Here is a 25,444-nt window from a genome sequence, read left to right on the forward strand (position 1 = left end):
AAAATCTCTACTGATGAGAAAGGGATTCCTTTAGGATTTCATTTTACTTAATAATTACTTATTAGTCATTATGATTCACTGTAGCCTAACTCCCTTTTGTGATTAGATTAGTTTGTTTTTCATCTGAATGTCATCTTTGGTGTTCTTATTATTTTATGCTGCATAATTTGACTTTTATCAAGCAATACTTTGTTACATCGGTTTATTTAGTTGTAAACACTTCAGTGGTTTGAAAATGTACCACAAAGGTTTGTAGTCTTTGCAAAGAGTATTGCCATGGAAACATAAAAGGTTTGTTTTGTTTGTTACAAATATATTGTGTTATACAAGTTTAATGATAATTTTAAATGGTACAAAATTAGCCTGTTTGCCAAGCTAGCATAAAAGGGTTTAGATGGTACACTTGACATAGCATACATGAGACAAAGCTAATTAATTGGTGCACAAACTAAAACACCGTATAAAAACACTCGGTGAGTGCACTAACATGAAATTCCCCCATTATACCACAATTACAAACATGAAGGATTTTCTCTCTTCTAAATGCTACAGTATCTCTTCTTTAAGTAAGGCAGATCCCTCGATTCTGCATCATCAAGCTCAGGTCAGGCTTGTCACCCAGATTCTCCAAGGAGCATAACTAGGACAGTTCTATCAAGGAAGATAGTTCTTCACCATACTGTAATGGTTCCATCTCGCCAGAGGTTATTGATTAATTCGAGGTATAGCCTGACAAATTAATTGATTACTCAGGCATTTCAGGTCCAGAGGGTGCTATTTATAATGAATTCTCGTCAGATCTCTGCACACCCAGGTCCTAAAAAATCCATTCAATGTCCTGGTGGCAAATAGACTTAATAGAAAAACGAGTTCAGGATAAGGGAGTGTTGTATTAAGAATGATGAAAATGTTTTTAAGTAACACTCTAGAATAATGTAAGAGAAGACAAAAATAGGCTATGAGCATCTTTCACCTTTCACAAAACTGTATGCAGGTTGAAGTATAATCCAAGTACAGTAAAGTTCACTAGAGCACAACCTGCTATATCTCAAAATATAACATTTTAATCAAATAAAATCTCCACACTGAATAGAATTATCTGATCTACAACATTTACTATTTAAAAATAGCTGTTTTTGCTCTTTGCTAGTAAAAATAACTACAGTATTCTAATTTGTGTATTTCTGGGAAATAACAAATACAATTTTTTATATTGATAGCTCTGGCCAGTTTGATGATACAATATAGCCTCTAGCATGAACCTCTCATTTTTTGCATCCTGGTTCATCTCCTACCCTAGGGGACTTTTTAGGTGGAATTTGCATTCTCTCTCTACCAGTTTGCATGGATTTTTATTGGTAACACTGATTTCCTTCCTCGTAAGCAATATGTTTTTAATTTGGAATTGCATGAGTTAGTGTGAGTGCACTGTGCCCCATGTAGAGATGTTGTCCTTCTTTGCTTCTGCTGCTGAAATAAATGCAAGCTCACTTCAGCTCTCACCAAGAAAAATGTAACACACGACTTTTGTATCTAAATATCCATCCATTTTCTTAATCAGTTATATACAATACAGGGTTACTGGGAGCTGGTATCTATGCCAGCAGCCCTGGGTGCAAGAAAGAGGCTAATCCTGGAGACATTCAGCATACAAACCCACTGTCGCTCACACAATTCTAATCAACCTTTACTCTATATATTATGTTTTATAAAAACTATATGTAGGACTTCTGTGCAGAACCTTAATAATAATAATAATAATAATAATAATTCATTACATTTATATAGCGCTTTTCTCACCAAATGAAGGCCCAGTTCCTTTGAGGAGGACTACTTACTGTGTCACATTTCAAATATGTAGATACAATTTAAGAATATGTTTCATCCTTTCATTCCTATTCTAAACTACCTTATTCTAATATAGAGCTGTGAGGAAAGACAGAGATTATTGAGGCAGCCATTAGTCAGTGGCCCAGAATCAGTGCCATTCCCATTGCAGGGCGGCACGCTCACCCACTCATTCTAACCGTCATGCCAAGCAGCACGTGTTTATGAAGCTGGAGGGTTGTCAGAAAACCTATGAGGACACAGAGAGAACATGCAAACTCCACAGACACAGAAAGTACCAGATCAACTTTGGTGAACTCTGGACACTGCGATTGTGAGACAAAGGCACTAGTCACTGTGTCATTGTGCCCTCATTACATGCTATGTTTTTAAGCTGCTTGCTGTGACAACAGTTTATTTGGGTCACTTATTAATCTTCTTGTTTCTAAATAATTTAAGATTTTGGTGATGCCATTCCTATTTTTTTTAACTTAATTGTACTTCGTTAATTTTATTAAATCAAGCCAGAATGGTTTGATCTTCAAAGTTACCACAGTACTCATCTGTTCTATTGTTCTCATCAAAGAACCAAGTACATTATTTACATGCTTATTCAATAGCTAGAATATTTATAAATGTGACATTTTATCTTGCAGTAATTGGATTCTGTAATGAAGGCTCTTAGAATTCCAACAAACCTCTGTTCTTCTTAAGGGAGAGTATTATTGTAGGTCATTGGGTATACAAAATACATCTATATGCACTCACATCTTCTTTTCAGAAATTATTTTTAATTATACCAGTTGAAAAACTTGCCATAAAGTTTACATCTTGCAGATCAGCAAGATGTAATGACAATTACTTTATGAAGTCAAAGGCTTTTAAAAGTAATGTTTCATTGAATTATTTTATTTTGCATTGGATATTACAACTACAGGTTATTTTTATGCCACTTTGAAATGTGTTTCTTGTTCTGATATGTGTTACAGGTATGCAGTAATGAGTTGAAATGTGTTTGCGATAGGCATTGGACTGGAGAAGACTGCAATATTAACTCTCCTTTAAAGGATGCATTGTCCATTGATGAAGCTGCAGCACCTAGAGGTAAGTCATGGTGTAAGTCACTGGCATCTTAGAATGAGTCAGGTTATGCCTTACAGAATGATTTACACCACTACAATTTTTTTAGCATTTAAAATAACACATTAGTGTGATATATTATTCCATATTCACAATTATTGTGTTTTTAATAACTGCATGATACAAACAGCATAATACACATTTAGTTAGTAGGCAAAGTCTACTTTGTCTACAACACTTGTATTCTGTGTTATGTCCCCTAGTAACACTTAAATGCATTACGTTCTATTACTTGGTCTGGGCTGCAAAATGATGTTAAATTTAATTCAGCATTATGTGTACTGTATTCAGTTTTTTAAGGCTTCAAACTCTGGTCCTGATACCTAACAGTGGCTTCAGATTGTGTCTTTTTTAACAGCTAGCTCTTCCTCAAAAGTAAATTGAACTCCTTTCCTAATACAAAATCATGTTTTCTTACAGAATTACTGAATTTGTTATAATTTACAGTTTTGCACTTATTATTTGTACACTCATCAGTTAGAACTATTACCCCTGTAAGAACTGTAGTAAGAAAACATTCAACATTTAAAGTGCATCAGAGAAACAAAAATAAAGTCATGTCTTAGGATAGTCAACTTCTACTACAAAGTTAACTTTGAATAATCCAATTAAGTTTAAATAAAGTTTGTAAATTCTAATTAAAAATGGAAAGCCACAGTAGTTGTTTCCCCTAATTCCTGCTGATAATAACTCATTTGTGTAAAATACCTAATTATAAAGCATTGTTCCAAAGCATGTTGTGGGATATAAGGCAATGCCACAGTCAGTACTTTTACTAACTTGTAAAAAACTTAAATTTTAATAACACTGGTCAACAAGCATTTTGCTACTGGGAGTCTTTCATCTTTACTTTAACAGGTTTCACTTGCTGACTCCAAATCTGAAAACCGTTTTCCGTCCAGCACGTCCCATTTTTTTAGTTATGATGTTCCAGGTCTTGGACAACTAGGGTGACTGGACAGTAAATGCGGATAACCATTTTGATAAATACCAGTAATTCTACTAGGTATGCCATTGAAATAAAAGAATTTGCCACACTTTATTAACAGCTGCGAGTTGTTTACATTGTCATTATTCATTTTATTTAAAAATTATTAATTTTTAATTAGCTGAAAAAATATTTGTTACTGATTACCAGGTCTTATATGACTCTAAAGCATAATGACACAACTCAGACATGACGGTGCAGTAGGTAGTGGTTTTACTGTTAAACATAACATTGCTTTTCAGGACATTTTGTTTGTTAGATTCACCATTACTTTATAAATTTTGTCAAGGTGATGGACAGAAACGGTGATGCTTTTCAGCATTTAAAAAATAAGTTTTGTCTCGAGAAAAGTGGAGCCAAAATTAAGGAAGGTGTTTTTGTTGTTCCTGAAATCCGTGAACTGATGCTTGATGATGAGTTCAAAAGGAAACTGAAGTCCACTGAATCAGCAGCATGGGAAGCATGCGTGCAGGTTGTCCAGAATTTTATTGGCAGTCACAGAACAGAGAATTATGCTGAGCTTGTGGAGAACCTGCTGAAAGCGTGTCAGCTTATGGGAGCCAGAATGTCACTGAAGATGCATTTTTTATATTCTCATCTTCACTTTTTTCCACCAAATCCAGGCGATGTTAACGATGAGTATAGGGAAAGATATAAAGGTGATAGAAAACTGATATTGGGGAAAATTCACTCCGAGCATGATGGGTGACTACTGTTGGTTCTTGCAAAGAGAGACGGATGTGCAGTACAAGAGCAAAAACGAGTGCCTCCAACATTTTTGGGCACACTGACATCACTTTTATATTGAGGTATATTGACATACTGTAAATATGCTTTAACATGTCTCTGGTATCATCTTCTGGTTTGTTTTCAGAATAAACACATCAAAACAATTTTGGTGGGACATAGTCCAAACTCCAGATATCGTGTTGATATATTATATTGATATTCAAAAGTGTAAAAATGTCAATGATGTGTATTTCAAAAACCTGACGTGCTAGCTTAATTCCGATTTCATATATGACATCAGTGTATATGATGCTCTTAAGTTCCCAGTAGTAAACAAAAAATAGTATAATAGGTAGCATTTTATAAATAATGAGTATGCACAGTAAATAGGGTCAAACCCCTTTTCTTGTATTTCACTGTCAAAGGTCTTTGCATTTCTTTAGACAGGCATTGCATCTTACAGTATATATACTAGAATCGAGAAACATCTGCTTCTTAAAGCAGATGTACAACGGTAAGTCTATCTGTTACAGTCACAGTTCATCTATTTGCCTTTATTCATCAGATGTTCTAGCCCTTACATCCATCTTTCTTTGTGGTTCTTGTTTCCTTTGTTCATCGGATATTCCCACCCTTTTGTGGATGGCGGACAACATTACTTCCGGACATGAATATCAAATATATATATATATATATAATACACACTAGAGCCAATTTTGCATCACCGATGCACCTAACCTGCATGTCTTTGGACTGTGGGAGGAGACCGGAGCACCTGGAGAAAATTCACATGGACACGGGAAGTGGGGCGGCAAAGTGGCACATATTACATATCCACAATTGAAACATGAAAAGGAAGGAAGGTTTCTTCTCAGAGGGAGAACATCTTTCCAAGTCCCCATATTTGCAACTTAGCTGAAATTTTTACTAACATGTTAGAAAGCTCAATTTCTACAATAAAACTGGCAAATGAACTAAACTGAGAGAAATAATTTTTTTTTGAAAGAAATCTGATAAAAGGCAATCACTCTCTCCCTGCTTCTCATCCAAATTGAGCACCTGGCTGTCTTCCTGCTTGCAGAACAGACAATTTCTACTAAATTATTGTTGCCAACTCGTGGACAATTCCCAAAAGAATTAAACATTACTCAAACTCAAAAAGACTGGCTATACAAAACATTCTGAGGTGCTTCTTCACTTTCTAACTATGTAAAATACTCTGAATCTTGCTTTGCCTCTCAGCTTTCCCAGAATACACTGCACCCTTGCGCAGCATGACAAGACTTTCAAGCTTTGGCATCTTACCTTAAGACTGTCAGTTGACAAAGTTAAAGCATCTCCCTTACACTTGGGGACAAAAACAGTTGTGCCCAGGAGTAATTCTCCAAAGTGCATGGTATAGGATGGCTAATTGTTTAAACAATTATGTTTATATGTCAATTAGGGGACTACATTTCAGATTTGCCTTGAAAATCATTTCTAAATAAATGTTTAAAGTAACTGCGTTGGGCTGGCGCCCTGCCTGGGGTTTGTTTCCTGCCTTGCGCCCTGTGTTGGCTGGGATTGGCTCCAGCAGACCCCAATGACCCTGTAGATAGGATATAGTGGGTTGGATAATGGATGGATGGAGGTTTAAAGTAAAGGAGGAGCAAAACTCATAAAATAAAGAGTGCAAAGGTTAAAGCCACAGCTTAATGTTTCTTTCCTTTTTTTTATTATTTTGTCCTATTTTCCCCCTATACTTTTAACACATTATTTTACTACCAATTAATTGTTCAGTATCAAGTAGTGGGTTTTCCCTTTAAACAAAAAAATATTTATGCTTTTAACATGAATTCTTTCTTTTCTTTGCAAATACTAGGTCGTTCTTTATTTTTAAACCACTGGATTTGTCTTTCTTTCTTTTTTGTGACAATTAGTTATTCTTTATCTTTCCTTCCCATAGTATTTCAGTTTCTTTAATCATTTTGCACCAAACACTCTCTTTTCTCTCTTTTAGTACTCAAGATGCAACAAAGCTATTATCACAGAATACTGGCCAAGGAAGCTCTTTTCCCTGCATGCTTACATGGAAAATGATCCCCTTGACATTACTCACTTACTGTATGTATGTAGTTTCAGCTCAGGTCATTGCAATTCAGCATAGCTATGCTACGGTCCACGATGTTCAAAATAATATCATGTGCACTGTAGGAGATGAGAGAGATTTCTGTTTCACCTTCCAGCCAGAACATAAATCAGAGGTTCATAAATCAGAGGTTTATAAATCAGAGAAAGTCCACATTATATAATTTCGCTTTCACTGTTGTGGTCCATACAAGGCAATAGACTTATTATCAACAAATAACCTAAGCATGCTTGATACAATAAACCAAATAGTACAATTTATTAATAACATATCGATGATAGTAGATGGATATATACGGTATACTATTTTTATGTATACTGTGTATATATATATATTGTGAAGTCAACCCCAACGCAGACAGACGCAGGAGGTACAAGTGCAAAAACACACACTTTATTTTTCTTTCATGTGAAACGCCTTCCCCAGTTTCCCACAAGCTCAACACAGTCCCAAAGCACAGCTAAGTGCAACAAATTTCTTCTTCTCTCTCTGTCTTTTTCTTCATCCACTCTTCTAAGCAAGCTTCATCTCCCTCCTCCCGACTCTAGCTCCCCAAGTAGTGTCTGCTGGCTCCTTTTATAAGGCACCCAGAAGTGGTCCAGGTGCTTGGTGTCTTACTTCCTGCAGCACTTCCAGGTGTGGTGGAAGAACTGCCCATACGGGCTCAGCAGCATCTGTAGTACCCCCTGGATCCCAACAGGGCTGTATCCAACTCTCATGGAGCCCTGCGGGAGTCCAAGTCACCGCTGCAACCAAGGGGGGCTGCCACCTAGTGCTCCAGGGGAGGTAATGCTCTGACCACGCTTCTTCCCCTGGTCCTTCCATTGTGGAGGCGTCCCAGCTGGGGCCCTATATAATATGTGTTTTTATAGACAGTGTGGAACAGACAGACGGACACATTCATGTCACCCAACACACGTTTATTTACACTATTTACAGTTTAAGTGACTTAAGCACAACCCAGTGCTGCAGCACCAATCACCCCACAAGTCCAGGCCCTTTCCCAATGCCTTTCCTCTCTTCAGGCCACCTCCTTGCCTCCTCCAGAGACCTCATCCTCTTCCACCCGACTCTCGCCTCGAATGAAGGGAGGCGTCCCCTTTTATAAGCACCCGGATGTGCTCCAGGTGTTTCCCGGCAATCTTCCACTGACACTCCCCAGTGTGACGGAAGTGCCGGCTGCACCCCCGGAAGCACTCCGGGTGTCCCTGCTCCTCTTCCCCCCAGCACTTCCTGGTGTGGCAGAAGTGCTGAGGTCCAGGGCTCTCCAGGCATTGGGGCGCCCCCTGGTGGTGACCACGGGCCTCTACAAGGTTGAGCTTCAAAGCTCTGTACCCGTGGCCCCAAAGCAACCAGGGTGGTCACCCCCTCGTGGTCTGGAGGAGCCACAAGCCTTGCTCCGGTCCTCCTGGGCGTCCCAGCTGGGTATCACCCCCAGCCGCGTGCCATAACAGATATAGTTATATATGTATATATTGTATGTATATAGAAATATATGGATGAAGGACAATAAAAAACAACACAAAACATAAAATGATAATAGCTTAGTTAAAGTTTTTCCCTCCTATAGAAAAAGGCACATGGCTTCTGAATTCTGATCCTTAAATTGATGTGGCCAAAATGATAAGGTGTTTAGTTTGTTTTAAAGTCCTTAATGCCTGCACTGTGAAGATGGCATTGATTTACTAACAGCCAATCTGCACTGGCTTACCTCCACCACCCCATACACACGGTTTCTGTTTGTAAGTGTGTGTGTGATGCTCTGAACTTTCCTACAGGATTTAGGAAGAAACTTCTAACATCCACAAACCTATCCTTTACGAGAGTATTACATGTCAGTTTTAGTGATACCAATACCATATTACAATGGATGCCTTTATCCTAACTATTAAATTACAATTAAAAGTTTTTGGAATTAAACTAGATGTACTTATGGTTTGGTGTAGGTGATGCTTTGTTCCTTTCCTGGTCAGTTTTCTCCACACACATGGGAGGATCGTCAGTGTCCTTGTCTTTCTTTGTTCAGGAGCTCTTCTTCTTCTTGTTTTCTGTCTTAGTCGCACCTTCTGGTTGCGGGCGGTACTGCAGTTTTCTCTTTGATATTTTTACATACAATGTCCTTGCTTGCTAACAAAGTTACACCAGTTTGGAAACTGATGATCAGTCATCTGTTGTGGTTAGCAAGACGAATGTTTGGCATTTACAGTCTCTCTCTTACTCATGCACTTGATCTCCCTGGCAAGGTGTGGACTTGTGGCTCCCTTGTCCAACTCAAACATAGACATGTTTTCTACCCTTCTAGTCCTGCACTAGAGTTCCCTGGTTGAGTAAAAGGGACTGTCTCCAACCTTTGTTTCATCTACAGCCAAGGCAATATGATGTCTGTTAGAAAGCAGAAGGCGTGGCTAGACTGAGCAGTGGCAAGGGCTTGCCAAAGGGTTTGAGGTGTACAAGAGTTTTTAAAGGAAGGAATACATGTCTTGCCATTGGTTTCTTAGGTCCACATATGTCCATCCACTTTGGTTGGCTATTGGAGCAAAGATTTGACCTTCAAGGTTACCAATTGCTAAGTTATGGCTCTGTGTTTGAGCTTGGGTATTTAGATGGTGCCTTGAAGAGCCATCTCTGGGATGTCACATGATTTGTGATTGATTATTTTATTAGATAAGGTGCAGAGGCAGAATTCCAAAGAGAAGCCCGGTCAAGTAGAAACTGATATTAAGATTGTCTGGCAGCAGCTTTTTAAGCAAAGGACTTGTGTTCCAGGCATAGCAGAACGGGTAAAGTCAGTCTGTCTTACAGCACAGAAATCCAATACCATACAACCCTAAGAAATGATCAAAATATCCAAACAACAACATGATTTTGAATTCCAAAAGTCTGTATAATTCATTTTTTGATTAATTAGATGTATTCTTTTTATCGTTTCTTTTTCTACTTTGATTGCAGCCATATTGTGATTATCTTTCTATGGCTGCAGCCATGTTGTTTATTGTTGCTATGTCCATTCCAACCCCTGTGACACGGAAGCCATGTGACATATTATGCCATTGTGTCCCAACTGTAAAAGATGGTGTCATCCATCCCTCTGAATCCAAGCTTTGGATTTCAGACAATACTGTATAACAACTATCTACCAGAACAGTAATAACAGGATTTAAGTTTGTATTAGGACTATTTTTGGCAATAAATCTTGGATTTTGTTTTACTCTTTTCAGTTTATTTCTGATCAGTTCTCCCAGTATTTTTGACCCTTTCCCGTTCTCAATTTAATAAATGTTAAAATGCCACAGTCCATTCCTCAATACTTTACGTTATAGTGTCCAAAATAAAAGTATAGTTAGATTCTAAAAGTCATTCAAAAAGAGCCATAGGTAAAAAGAACAGGAGAAAAATAGTTATTACACTTAATTAACTAGGAAAATGCATATACGCAGAGTATGAATTAGTATTTGTGGAGTAAACGTGTAAAAAATACACACATGAAAACGTCATGTGTATTAAAATACATATGGTAAGGATTTTCACAGAACAATCAAAGATTATGCCAAAGTTAATTTGCATTTCCAGAATAACCAGGTGTTTGTGCAAGCATTTTTATGCCAAATGATAAAATGCTTATCCATACAGAAGTGGCTCCTGTTGTTTGCCAACTTCTGGAATGACAGGCCTCAGCTTAATAAGATCCTGTAATAGCAAACACTGGATCATAAAATGGATGGCAGGGTAAATATATACTATTAAGTAATTTACTTTAAAAATTATACTAGTGTCGATTTCTGCCTTGTATTTAGTCCTGTAATAGAGGCTGTATGACCCGTGATCTTCATCTGGTATTAGCGGATTTGAGGATGGAAGAAAATCCCAGTAATTTTCTGTGTAGAGATTGTATGCTCTCCCTGTGTCTGTGTGGGTTTTATTCTGGATTCTCCTCTCACATACCAAACACAAGCTATTTATGTTAATTGGCAATTTGAGAATGTGGCTGTGTGTTTGACTGAAGCCACATCCTTGGCCGTTTTCTGTCATGCGCCCATTGCTACCAGGAAAGCACCTGCCCCCCTTTGACCCTGTCCTGGACGAAGTCAGCTTGAGAATGATATGTTACTTGTAATGTTACATACTTCTGTCAAAGTTAATTAAAAATGCATTTAATAATATATGCTATACAGTAATCCCTCCTCCATCGCGGGGGTTGCGTTCCAGAGCCACCCGCGAAATAAGAAAATCCGCGAAGTAGAAACCATATGTTTATATGGCTATTTTTATATTGTCATGCTTGGGTCACAGATTTGCGCAGAAACACAGGAGGTTGTAGAGAGACAGGAATGTTATTCAAACACTGCAAACAAACATTTGTCTCTTTTTCAAAAGTTTAAACTGTGCTCCATGACAAGACAGAGATGACAGTTCAGTCTCACAATTAAAAGAATGCAAACATATCTTCCTCTTCAAAGGAGCACTTGTAAGTATGCGAAGCACCGCGGCACAAAGCTGTTGAAGGCGGCAGCTCACACCCCCTCCGTCAGGAGCAGAGAGAGAGTTAGAGAGAGATAGAGAGAGACAGATAAAAAAAATCAATACGTGCCCTTTGAGCTTTTAAGTATGCGAAGCACCGTGCAGCATACTTAAAAGCTGCACACAGAAGGTAGCAACGTGAAGATAATCTTTCAGCATTTTTAGACGAGCGTCCTTATCGTCTAGGTCAGGGGTAGGCAACGTCGGTCCTGGAGTGCCACAGTATGTGCAGGTTTTTGTTCCAACCCAGTTCCTTAACGAGAACTCAATTATTGCTGATGAAGCACATATTGCTTCAGTGACATTTTCATGCTTCATTTTAGTGGTCTCGCTTGTTAAGGTTCTCCAACCTTAATTGCTTATTTCAATCTTAAACTGCTGCATTCAGTGTTTTAATTGCTCCTTATTAGCAATAAGATGTAAAACAGGGGTAGGCAACGTCGGTCCTGGTGAGCCGCAGTGGCTACAGGTTTTCATTCAACCCAATTGCTTAATTAGAAAACCAATCATTGCCAATCTCAGACCTTATTTAATTTTATGGCTTGTTAGTCTGTGCAATGTAAGGCTCTTATATCGTAGATTTTTTTCCTTTCCAAAGATATCATCCAAATGATATGAAGCCTAAAACAGATCATTTTCAGTCTGTCACATTTTTCTATTAAGTGTTTTTATTAAATCAAACAGTGCATGATGAACACACACAGATGTAATTGGAAAAAAGCTAACTGGAGAACTGCTGGCTGCTTTGTCTTTTACATCTTATTGCTAATAAGGAGCAATTAAAACACTGAATGCAGCAGTTTAAGATTGAAATAAGCAGTTAAGGTTGGAGAACCTTAACAAGTGAGACCACTAAAATGAAGCATTAAAATGTCACTTAAGCAATATGAGCTTCATCAGCAATAATTGAGTTCTCGTTAAGGAACTGGGTTGGAACAAAAACCTGCACATACTGTGGCACTCCAGGACCGACGTTGCCTACCCCTGGTCTAGGTGTGCGAACAGCCCCCCTGCTCACACCCCCTACGTCAGGATCACAGATAGTCAGAGCAAGAGAGAGAGAAAGAAAAGTAAGTTGGGTAGCTTCTCAGCCATCTGCTAATAGCGTCCCTTGTATGAAATCAACTGGGCAAACCAACTGAGGAAGCATGTACCAAAAATTAAAAGACCCATTGTCCTCAGAAACCCGCGAAGCAGCGAAAAATCTGCGATATATATTTAAATATGCTTACATATAAAATCCGCGATGGAGTGAAGCCGCGAAAGGCGAAGCGCGATATAGTGAGGGATTACTGTAATAGAATGGCATATCATCCAAGACTGAATTAAGCAAGATTGTTAATATTATGTATGTACATTGATACATAGGTTAAGTCATTGTTTCAGAATATTATTTAAGAGCAAAAATTGTTAGGAAAATATATTTATATGTAGAACTGTATTTTATACATTTTTTTTTCTCTTAGCACCTACAACTGTTGAAAATTGCTATATTTATGCAGGAATTATAGTGTTGTTTATTCCCTTTTCCTACAGGTATCGGTAGCACAAACATTATCATTGGTGCCATTGCAGGCACCATTCTAGTGCTGGCGGTCATTTTAGGAATAACTGCCTGGGGTTATAAGTAAGTAAACAAAGAATTAAAAGGAAAACTATGCAGTAGATTAAGTTCAAAGGAACTTAGCATATCTTCCTTTCAGTAAAATTATTCATTTTTACATTGGGTGAAAAGGGAAGTTTGCAAAGAGGTTCATCCACCTAATGCATTGCTAAAAGGTATATATTAATCTTTGTGAAACTTCTACTGTGTAATTAATGAAAAAATAATGTTGTTGTATTGTATGCAAAATATAGTATAATATGACTGAGGACTTAGCTTTTGCTTTCCCATTTTGGTTTTCTGTGTCAATATGGTGCATATTGTGTGAGATCTAAAATTCCACTGTACATAGTGAGGGACAGAGTCTTGCATTTGTTTTAAATATATTCCTAAGTAGTTATGCTTATATCTACGTTATATAATTGCACAGTACATAAGGCATCACATTACTTTATTTCAAACTTTATGTCAAAAATATGCTGTGTATTATTCTGAAAATTTTCAATGTTCATTTCTTCTATAGCTACCTTTCACCTCTTTATAATCCATCATGCTCCCCTCTGAACACTTTCTTTTCTTTAACATGGTTCTACATCATATTGTGGCTGCACCCACAATGTTGCAAAGTTATTTGTCCAAAGTTCATAAAACAATATATATATTTGCTTTGTTTGTCGGGTGATATACTGGTATATTCTAAATGCCAGCATCATGTTTTTCATGTCAGTATGTTCAGAATGAGGAGCTAGCTGTAGCTCAATACCAAGCAAAGTTTATTTAACAAATAGAACTTAACATGTTAAGTGCTTGTAAAAAACAGAAAAAAACAAAGAAAAATGATGTTATTTTATTTCTTGTGATAAGTGTTGTGCTAAATCTGTAATTATATAAAAAAATGGTTTGAACAGTAAATCTACTTTCAATTTGCATATGTTAGAAAGTGTGCTGATGAAGTTTTGTTTATGTAAGAATGAATTTTCAAAATGAAAATCAGTTTGATTTGCTTTAACACTTTGAAAACTGCATCATGACTTGCTGCTCATATTATTAAATGTATAGACCCTGGTGTAGTAGAAATAGGTTAAAGTTAGAAACAATATATATTTGAGTCTCTTACAGCAATGTAACTAACACTGTTTTATTAACACAGGAATGTCCTCTCAAAAGTCTTTACAATGGTAACTGATTTTTATTTCTTTCTGTTCTCAACCCCGGAAAGAAATTATCGCAAACGGAGGTATGTACAAATAAATTACACATTGAAGTTTTAAGATACTTTTTAACTGTATTTACAGTAACTTTGAGTCTGCAGGGTATTAAGATTACTTTGAATGTGAAAGTTCATCTGAAATATCCTGGCAGTTCATCCATTCACTAGAATATGGTTTTCTTTAAAAATTGTGTACAAGCTTCATAGTAACACCCTCATTCAAGTCAAATAATATTCCAACCTACAGCTTTGTGCAAGTACAGAAACTACCTTTAGTATTTCAATTAATATCAATTCTCTATTTCAATTTCAATAATACTTTTTATAAGCATCTTACAAAAAATAAGCACAGCATGTTCAAAATGATGTAAAAAAAACCTTACCTTTTGGTTACTTCGTGAGCCAATATACAGTATATGGAAATGACAGACTGTGGAGACAGGAAGACATTTTTAATGAAATTAAACTTTTGTTTACAAAGTATTGCTCCAAGTGTGACATAATTCTGTAATGTTCTTCCAACTAGCCTTCTTGAGAAATCTACCATCTCGTATTACCTGTATTTATTCAGCTATGTATTAAAACAGGCCTCCTCCCTCATCATCCTCCAGTATCATTTCCTCAAGCTATTTAAAATTTTGACTCTAAATATTTCTCAAGCCAAAGATGTTTGAATTTGGGCACAAACAGAAAACTTTTATTCAGTTCTTCCTATACAAATTCTACATGTGACGGTTTTATTCCTGTAGCACCGAGAAGCACACTTGCAGTTAACGTAATAATTTTAATCTCAAGAACGGTAAATGTGTCTGCAAGGTAGTCTGTGAAGCATGTTAAGACCTTTGGTTTCCATGTCATTTCTTGTGAAACATTTATTTATTGCTGATACATACAATTAACCTTTATGGTATATATAATACATGTAAGAAATTAAATGTTTTGTCATCTTTTATCTCTGTCTTGATCCGTATTTCTTCTCCTGTCCTCTCATCCTTTGTTTGTAGACAAATGCCACCAGGTGACTATGTAAAAAAGCCGGGGGATGCTGACTCCTTCTATAGTGACATGCCTCCCGGAGCAAGCACAAACTCTGCTTCTAGCTCTAAGAAGAGGTCTGCTTATCTGTCCCATTTTCAGATCTATACTCGTTCCTTCACTCCTTCCATCCCATCCATTAGTCAGAATATTTCATTGTTTGGCATCAGGTTTGGGCTCATGCATCTTTTTCTTCTATTATTCATACACATGAACATCTTTCTTTCTTGGTCTGTTCCTGGGCTTCCTTAATTTTAACCTTGGCCTCTAGTTGTTTTGATTGCTAATATACTATTTGCATTTGAATTTTTCAATATTTTTTGTTTGAATATTGCAGTTTCCTCCAAATGATTAGGCAACTAAAATAAACAATTAAGACCAGGAAATTGAGATGAAATCATTTTGTCATTATTATTGTGTACGTGTATTTAATGTTTGTGTTCATGACACCATTCTATTTATTTTGAGTTTGCTTATTGTAAAATAGCATGACTGACTAAAAATAATAATAATCAAATCAGATCATTACTGTTAATGAAATCCTGCGTAATATTCATATGTAATTGATTCAGAAGGTTTCTAATGTTATCAGTTTTGTTAGATTATATTTTATGTTAAAATTAATTTCAATACCTTTTCTTGCATTCATTTCTTGAAACCACTTGCTCTATTATAGTGACAAAATAAAAGGCACCACAGTCTATCACAGCTGCGTGGCATAAAACAACCACCAATGACCCGCCAGGTGACCACTGGGCACACTCATGTGCACACCCACACAAACTCACATCAGGTCAACTTAGAGGCTCCAATTAACTCCATGTGTACATCCATTGGATAAGCAATGAAAGCAGAAAACCTGGAGAAAGCCCACAAAAACTGGGAGAATGTGCTGTAGACAGTACACCAGCTACAAGAAAGGAGTTCTGACCTCTGCACCATAATTCTTCCTGACAAATTTCAATATTGAAAATTAAAGAATATCAACAAGTTAAATGATCTGAAAGTAACTGTTGCCTTTCAGAAGCTTTCAGTAATCTGCAGCGTAAATCTCATTTCATTATTTAATAGATGCAACCCACAAAAAAAGTTTTTAAGATATTTTCACTGGTGACTTAAAGCTAATCTAAAATGATTAACATCTTGTGTTCTTCCAAGTTTAGAATTTACAGATGTAATTCTATACTCATAAGTACCAAAAGATTACAAATTATACATTTATTTTCTACTGTTTATGGCCCATATCACAAAACTTGAGAGACTGTTTGTGATTAACATTCTTCTTACAAGGCCTCGTTCCTGTTCAGCCTGTAGGCAAGTAGATAATCCCAGTTTACGTCTTTTACTCTTCATGACAATTCAGCTTCCTTCCACCAGACCCTGGAGCTGTAATAAATGTCATTTGAAACTGAGTAGAAGGGAATAAAATAAAGAACAAATTCACATATATTTGGTGTTTTTTCTTCAAGTATGAATCTGTATATTTTGTCAATAGTTTTATAGAAATGGCAGCATTCTATGTGAGTGGCCTCAGTGGTTGACTGGCATCTCATTCATGGCTGGCCCTCGCCTTGTGTCCAATTTTCCTCTGACAACCCTGAATTGAACTAGAGTACATTTGAGAATGTTACGCAAACCGGCTTGAGAAGGTTTGTAAAATGTATAGATAGACAGATATTTGCTACAAAATTCCCCATCCATTTTCTGAATGCACTCTAGTCTGGCAGCTTTGGACACAAGAAATGATTAAGACCTGGAAGGACATCCAATCAAACCCATGCTGGCTCATACTAAGCCAATATAGAAACTTAATTCATGTAACATGTATGTCTTTGAAATGACAACCTAGAGAAAAGTCAAGATTATATGGCTAGAACATGTACACTCTAAACAAAGTGCCACCGTGCAGCCTGCACATTCCAAAAAAGTAATTGGTGTGTATTTGTTAAAGACTTTCTCATATTTGTTATTCAGTGCAACATTATTGCAACTAAAATAATTTAGTGTTTCTACAACATGTAATTTAACTTGTAAGAATACCTCTGTTATCTGTGGAATGCAGGAATAATTCTCTTAGCTTGTAATAGAAGATAACGAAGAAGCAAAGGGCAGGCAGTTTTTATTGCCCAAAGCGGGTCTTTATCGAAAAACCAGCTTCTATCCAGATGGGCAGCTTTCTCATTTCTGACGAAAGTCGTGTATTAATTGTGTTGCCTGGAAGTTACATTTCAATACGTAGGTCTTTGCGATGTAACAATTTACTGCTTAAGGGAGAGCCAGACATTTAAAATTACCATTAATCATTGACTTGAGTCAGTTGGACTTAATAGAAATTATACTTTAAAACTTTAATATTTTTCCTTAATTCTCAAGTATATTATAAAAATGAAGTCATAAGCAGATGGCAGCTTCTTTTTTATATATCAAGCACTGCGAACATAAAGTTAAACCTCACATGGAAATACTTTATTCAGCTAAGTCAATAATCAAAGAAGATGCATATTTCCTTCTTCCATTTCTATTTGAATAATGAAACATTTATTTGAGGAAAAATGATGGGACACATTACGCCAGAGCAAAACGACATTATGAAAAACAGAAAATTGTAAAGCACTTCACCTGCTCAATGACAGAAATATGTTTTTGTACATCATATTGAGCAAAGTCAAGTTAATTGTCTTGCCTGGCTCTCAGGATTTAAACAAATTTGAGTTTTTGTTGAACTTCACTACTAGACAACTACACTTTTATATAAGCAAAGGCAAGAAAGTGTGAAATATACTGTACATCATATATGTCGCTTTAAAAACTAAACCTAGCAAAACCACATCTTGAGCATATCTCAAGTTGTAGTACATTAAAATAACAGATCCCTACAGATTTCATTTGTGTAAATTTGTAATAACCCTTGAAAACTACACACTCTGTAGTGAATCATGGAAATTAGTCCCTGACAATAAACAACCAACACCTTCTAGAAGACTCGGCACTTTCTTACTGGCCCATTCCAATGAGACAGGTGAACACTGATAATGTTTTATCAGTAGAGTGATAGCAAACAAGGGTGAGCTTCCCGAAAATGATTATCAGTCAGCTTTACAATGTACATTTTCTAAAACCCCTCTTAAAACAGTCACTTTATGTGTGAGAATCTAGTCCTTCTTTGCTAACCCCACTACTGAAGTCACTTAACAAAAAGCAACACTAATTGGTATAAAATATTTTTATTATATGGTGATGTTTTTGGTCCTGTGTTATGATCAAATTAATTTAAGAAAAGTAGTTTGAAGCACAATAAACATGACATCATTATTTAATAACCAATTAAGGAAAAGTCTATAAATAAGTGCAAAATCAGCCATATATTGTTTCAAAGATGAACACAAAGGAAATGATGGATGGAAAGCCGCATTTTAAGAAGATCTTGTTGTTGTTTTAGATAGGAGCAGGGGCAGGGTGTTGTTGTTTATTAAAGCATGAAGCATCCTTTCTTACAGTGAGAAGAAACAAAAATGGAACAGGATAGCAATTGGAATAGTGCCTGCATATCACAAAATATCATTTTCAGATGCGCAGACACCACTCGGACCACCTGGAGGCAATTTGTGATTTATTTGTATATATATTTAATTTATACAGTTGTTAATTTTCTATGAATTTTTAAAAATCCCACACTTTTTAAGTCTATGCATGGTGTGTTTATTTCTCAAACATATAGAGAATAAAATGAAAACAACTTTTTAAAATTAGACTAGGGGGCCTCACCCCCTGCTTGCTTCGCTCACCAACATCCCCCGCCCCCCGGCCTGCACTATGCGCCAGCCACTTCGCGTCTCTGCTGCTCGCGTTATGAAGAAGAGGGGTTGAATGCACCCCAAGGAGACGTGGTCGCTCCTCCGAAACCCCCTCTTAAACGGTGATACAATGGAAAACAAATACAGTTTTTTTTGTTTTTTTTTAACTCCTCTTTGCTCGATCAGCTGCTGCCGTGCTGCGTGATCTGCATCTCGTGCGGCGCTTCGAATATTTAAAAACCTGTACAGCAGCTGTCCTTTTGTCTCACTGCCTTGTCTCTCTTCTCCCTGAGACATCCTCAGCTCCTGTTGGGGGTCGCACACCCAAGGTGCACCCCTATGAAGAGGAAGATTTTCTATTCTTTTAATTGAGAGACAGAACTCTTCCCTCCTGGCAACACGAATTAGACGATCTACAAGTCTCCGACTTACAGTTTAAATCCGAACAATATATTCGATCTCTTTTCGCTGTTCCATTATTTCACTGAGTAATAATTTCCATTTGTTTGCGCTAATGCAATCTTTACTATCCTTTTTTTGATACTTTCACATTTTCGTACTTCCATTATCCCTAACCTGCTCTGCATGTGCATCACGCCAACGTTTTTGAATTTTTTACAACGTTCTACTTTGTCATCTACTCTTTGTCTTTTTCCGGCCCCAAGTGTGGTTAAACCTCTTGGCACAAAGTCTCGTCTCGTGGGATGTGAAAGTGTCTTTCTGAGAAAGTCACGTCTCGTCTCTCTGAACAGGTCTCGTCTCTTCCCAAGATTTTTTTATATAATAGAGAGAAATGAATGACACTAAATAACATAATTAGGTAAAACTGTTTTTTGTGAACAAATACTTAATAAATGGGTAAAGCAACCAAATACAGATAACAAACACCCTTCCCACAACCCCTTTACCCATACCTTCAAATCTATCTATCTATTACCTTCAGGTAAACAAATCCAAACTGGCAAGTGAGAGAGAGGTAGCCCTGCCAACTTGTCCCCAGAGCCCTAGAGGGGCTTTAATGATGAGCAGTGTTGACCAAACTCCGGTACTGAATGACCTTCACCCAATGCTGCTACTTCTTAATATTAACCAAAGATGCGTTATTAGGGTAAAGCCAGTAGTAACAATAGACTGCGTAGCTTGCACACCAGCTCCTCTGAATTGGCCAACTTTGCCATAATATTAGTAAAAAGCCCAAGGTGACTGCAATTCTCCTGTACATTTAATGAAGAGAATGTTTACGGCAGGGAAGACCAGGCTGCAAAGTCGTTGAAACTATGAATGGGTATCAGCTACAACCCAATGATTTATTAAATCCAATCCACCTTAAGCACTGGATTGTTGAGGCGGTGGTCACATACTCAGGCATGGAATTAAACTAATATTTTTCTGAGTGGGTTTCCTTTATTGCAACTGTTGTATTTCTTCACAGACATACAGCACCAAATCTTATTTCTTGTCCTTCACTTGTCTTTCAGAAGACATCAGTGTCAAAGTAAAGCTAGCTGCAAACACAGATTCCTTTAAACTCTTAAAGAACTTCCAATGTATTCTCAACCTATAAATTAGTAATTATTAACAGTAAAATGTAAATGAACTTAAAAATTTATAAATATAGCATACTGCATATCTGATTTTCAAGATCATGCAGGTGGGAAGCGGTAGTGAATTTTAGGTTATACTGTACCAGCTGCAACTGGGAGACACAGAACATCCATCCATCCATCCATCCATTGTCTCCCGCTTATCCGAGGTCGGGTCGCGGGGGCAGCAGCTTGAGCAGAGATGCCCAGACTTCCTTCTACCCGGCCACTTCTTCTAGCTCTTCCGGGAGAATCCCAAGGCGTTCCCAGGCCAGTCGAGAGACATAGTCCCTCCAGCGTGTCCTGGGTCTTCCCCGGGGCCTCCTCCCGGTTAGACGTGCCCGGAACACCTCACCAGGGAGGCGTCCAGGAGGCATCCTGATCAGATGCCCGAGCCACCTCATCTGACTCCTCTCGATGCAGAGGAGTAGTGGCTCTACTCTGAGCCCCTCCCAGATGACTGAGCTTCTCACCCTATCTTTAAGGGAAAGCCCAGACACCCTGCGGAGGAAACTCATTTCAGCCACTTCTATTCGCGATCTCGTTCTTTCGGTCACTACCCATAGCTCATGACCATAGGTGAGGGTAGGAACATAGATCGACTGGTAAATTGAGAGCTTCGCCTTGTGGCTCAGCTCCTTTTTCACCACGACAGACTGATGCAGCGCCCGCATTACTGCGGATGCCGCACCGATCCGCCTGTCGATCTCACGTTCCATTCTTCCCTCACTCGTGAACAAGACCCCGAGATACTTGAACTCCTCCACTTGGGGCAGGATCTCGCTACCAACCATGAGAGGGCACTCCACCCTTTTCCGGCTGAGGACCATGGTCTCGGATTTGGAGGTGCTGATTCTCATCCCAGCCGCTTCACACTCGGCTGCGAACCGATCCAGAGAGAGCTGAAGATCACGGCCTGATGAAGCAAACAGGACAACATCATCTGCAAAAAGCAGTGACCCAATCCTGAGCCCACCAAACCGGACCCCCTCAACGCCCCGGCTGCGCCTAGAAATTCTGTCCATAAAAGTTATGAACAGAAGGGGTGACAAAGGGCAGCCCTGGCGGAGTCCAACTCTCACTGGAAACGGGTTCGACTTACTGCCGGCAATGCGGACCAAGCTCTGGCACCGATCGTACAGGGACCGAACAGCCCTTATCAGGGGGTCCGGTACCCCATACTCTCAGAGTACCCCCCACAGGATTCCCCGAGGGACACGGTCGAATGCCTTTTCCAAGTCCACAAAACACATGTAGACTGGTTGGGCAAACTCCCATGCACCCTCCAGGACCCTGCTAAGGGTGTAGAGCTGGTCCACTGTTCCGCGACCAGGACAAAAACCACACTGTTCCTCCTGAATCCGAGGCTCGACTATCCGACGGACCCTCCTCTCCAGGACCCCTGAATAGACTTTTCCAGGGAGGCTGAGGAGTGTGATCCCTCTGTAGTTGGAACACACCATCCGATCCCCCTTCTTAAAGAGGGGGACCACCACCCCGGTCTGCCAATCCAGAGGCACTGTCCCTGATGTCCATGCGATGTTGCAGAGGCGTGTCAACCAAGACAGTCCTACAACATCCAGAGCCTTGAGGAACTCCGGGCGTATCTCATCCACCCCCGGGGCCCTGCCACCAAGGAGTTTTTTAACCACCTCGGTGACCTCAGTCCCAGAGATGGGGGAGCCCACCTCTGAGTCCCCAGGCTCTGCTTCCTCATTGGAAGGCATGTTAATGGGATTGAGGAGGTCTTCGAAGTACTCCCCCCACCGACCCACAACATCCCGAGTCGAGGTCAGCAGCGCACCATCCCCACCATATACAGTGTTGACACTGCACTGCTTCCCCTTCCTGAGACGCCGGATGGTGGACCAGAATCTCCTCGAAGTCGTCCGAAAGTCGTTCTCCATGGCCTCCCCAAACTCCTCCCACGCCCGAGTTTTTGCCTCAGCAACCACCAAAGCCGCATTCCGCTTGGCCTGCCGGTACCTATCAGCTGCCTCCAGGGTCCCACAGGACAAAAGGGTCCTGTAGGACTCCTTCTTCAGCTTGACGGCATCCTTCACCGCCGGTGTCCACCAATGGGTTCGGGGATTGCCGCCACGACAGGCACCGACCACCTTACGGCCACAGCTCCGGTCAGCTGCCTCAACAATAGAGGCACGGAACATGGCCCATTCCAACTCAATGTCCCCCACCTCCCTCGGGATGTGGTCAAAGTTTTGCCGGAGGTGGGAGTTGAAGCTACTTCTGACAGGGGGCTCTGCCAGACGTTCCCAGCAGACCCTCACAACACGTTTGGGCCTACCACGCCTGACCGGCATCCTCCCCCCACCATCGAAGCCAACTCACCACCAGGTGGTGATCAGTTGACAGCTCCGCCCCTCTCTTCACCCGAGTGTCCAAGACATGTGGCCGCAAGTCCGACGACATGACCACAAAGTCGATCATCGAACTGAGGCCTAGGGTGTCCTGGTGCCAAGTGCACATATGAACACCCCTATGCTTGAACATGGTGTTCGTTATGGACAATCCGTGACGAGCACAGAAGTCCAATAACAAAACACCGCTCAGGTTCAGATTGGGGGGGCCATTCCTCCCAATCACGCCCTTCCAGGTCTCACTGTCATTGCCCACGTGAGCATTGAAGTCTCCCAGCAGAACGAGGGAGTCCCCAGAAGGTATGCCCTCTAGCACCCCCTCCAGGGACTCCAAAAAGGGTGGGTACTCCGAACTGCTGTTCGGTGCATACGCACAAACAACAGTTAGGACCCGTCCCCCCACCCGAAGGCGAAGGGGGCTACCCTCTCATCCACCGGGGTAAACCCCAATGTACAGGCTCCAAGTCGGGGGGCAATAAGTATACCCACACCCGCTCGGCGCCTCTCACCGGGGGCAACTCCAGAGTGATAGAGAGTCCAGCCCCTCTCAAGGAGATTGGTTCCAGAGTCCAAGCTGTGCGTCGAGGTGAGTCCGACTATATCTAGCCGGAACCTCTCAACTTCGCGCACTAACTCAGGCTCCTTCCCCTTCAGAGAGGTGACATTCCACGTCCCAAGAGCCAGCTTCTGTAGCCGAGGATCGGACCGCCAAGGTCCCCGCCTTCGGCCGCCACCCAACTCACACTGCACCCGACCTCCTTGGCCCCTCCCATAGGTGGTGGAGACACAGAACAGTGCAGAGGATATAATGCTATACTTGCAACTAGTAGTGATGGCCTTCGCCTCATTACCTGCAACAAGGGTACAGAAAGGTTTTGAAACCCACCACCCCAGTGTGATAGCAGTTTAGCATAGGAGCCTTACCAAGTACAGTTTGAAGCTGTTGCTTGCTTGTGTGAATGGATGGCCAGCAGAAAAGAAAATGTTCAAGAAGATTTAGTTTTCCAGGTATTTGTGAAGCAACTTTCATTCAATTATTTGTGCTGTCACCTAGAGATTGTGGGGCCAATTGCAGTGAAAGCTTAATTTGCTATTGCCTCAGATGCTGACGCCTGAAAGTGCAGAGCCACCACAACCACAGACTGCTTCATAATGACAAATTCCAAAGAGAATGCTTGCTGCCAGTAATATGGAGAGAAAGTGTAATTTGCCAGGTTGTTTATTGCCTCGGCTTCAAAATTTGACAACCATACAGAAAACGGAAGTGGGATGGTGTAAATTATGGAAAGCCATCCCAGAGGGACACCCTCATCAATACAGATACGTTAAACATGTTGATCAGGACAGTGGCAATTATGTGGACTATGATATTGAGAGTCTGTAAAGCCATGCTTTAATAGATACTGCATCCACCTTATCAGGAATTTGACCAGGACTCTTGCCAAGGAGGAAAAGCAGCACAGCGCCTCAGGATTCTCACTCATCAGCCAGCTGAAATGCACAGCCCTCATAATTTAATTATTGGCATTGCCAGCTACAGAACTTGCCATCTTTTCTGGTTGGCACACATTAGTGTTGATTGAATCTTGCGCCAGGATGTTCTTGAGGCAAGCTACCATTATTTTAAAGTCCCAACATTTGTGCTTGCAGACCAGCAAGTTCCCCTACAACACAGGAATGATTTGGGATTGGTCATAATCCAAGCAAGCATATCAAAAAGTAAAGAGGTCATGACCACACAATTAGCACGAGACACAAAAGATAAAAAGGGTGATACTGTTGAAAAGGATTACAGTGAACTGCAGACTACAGCATGAGTAAATTAGGCCAGGGTATAGGACCAGAAGGCCCCAAGGGTGAAAAAGTCTCTGGCAGAGTATGAGGGACTACTCACAGCATGCTCTATCCATTCATATTAATCCTAGGAAGATGAGATTAGAAGAGCAAAGTGCAGCAGAGTAACACTTGAAAGCAGTGACTGATGCAGTGATCATTAAGCCATTTTAGAGCTGTTGGTTGACCCTTGCAGTACTCACCAGGAAGAGGGATGGGTCCTGGTTGTTCTTCATGGACTACAAGCAGCTGATGAGACTTACTCCAAAGGATTTTTATCCTATTTCCTGATAATGCATTGTTGGATTGCTTACTCCAAAGGATTTTTATCCTATCTCCTGATAATGCATTGTTGGATTGCTTCTTTGGGTTATACTGGTTTATTTTGCCAGACTTTCACAGTAGCTATTGGGAAGTGAGGTTATTTCATTTGAGCAGGGACTTTGTCAATTCATAGCCATGCCATATGTTTTTTGAATACTCTTGCCACCTTTGGACTTTAATGGTGTATATACTGACCACTGTCCAATGTACTAGTCTGTGGTATATTTGGATTGCTTGTTCGTGTGCACTTCTGACTTTGAGGTGACTCCCCAGACCTTTTGCAGAATACTGAAGTGTATTAGAAAGGTAGGTCTTAATTCCAAGTGTCAGTTACGGCATAAGGAAGTGGCATTT

At 39.8% G+C, this 25,444-nt stretch overlaps 1 protein-coding gene across 10 annotated transcripts in view; it reads left to right on the plus strand.

Moving 5' to 3' along the window:
- Nucleotides 1-25,444, plus strand: part of adam22 (ADAM metallopeptidase domain 22) — a 442,867-nt gene that overhangs the window by 373,527 nt on the left and 43,896 nt on the right. For 2 of the 10 annotated variants that reach the window (XM_051935483.1, XM_051935485.1), the window contains exons 24-27: nucleotides 2,817-2,931; nucleotides 12,867-12,957; nucleotides 14,084-14,170; nucleotides 15,148-15,348. In XM_051935483.1, coding sequence (XP_051791443.1) covers nucleotides 2,817-2,931; nucleotides 12,867-12,957; nucleotides 14,084-14,170; nucleotides 15,148-15,348 — 494 coding nt within the window. The remainder of the gene's footprint in view (nucleotides 1-2,816; nucleotides 2,932-12,866; nucleotides 12,958-14,083; nucleotides 14,171-15,147; nucleotides 15,349-25,444) is intronic. The other 8 variants (XM_051935484.1, XM_051935486.1, XM_051935487.1 and 5 more) reach the window with 5 other exon arrangements.

This window comes from Erpetoichthys calabaricus, chromosome 13, assembly GCF_900747795.2.
Source record: "Erpetoichthys calabaricus chromosome 13, fErpCal1.3, whole genome shotgun sequence".
Classification (NCBI taxonomy): Eukaryota; Metazoa; Chordata; class Cladistia; order Polypteriformes; family Polypteridae; genus Erpetoichthys; species Erpetoichthys calabaricus.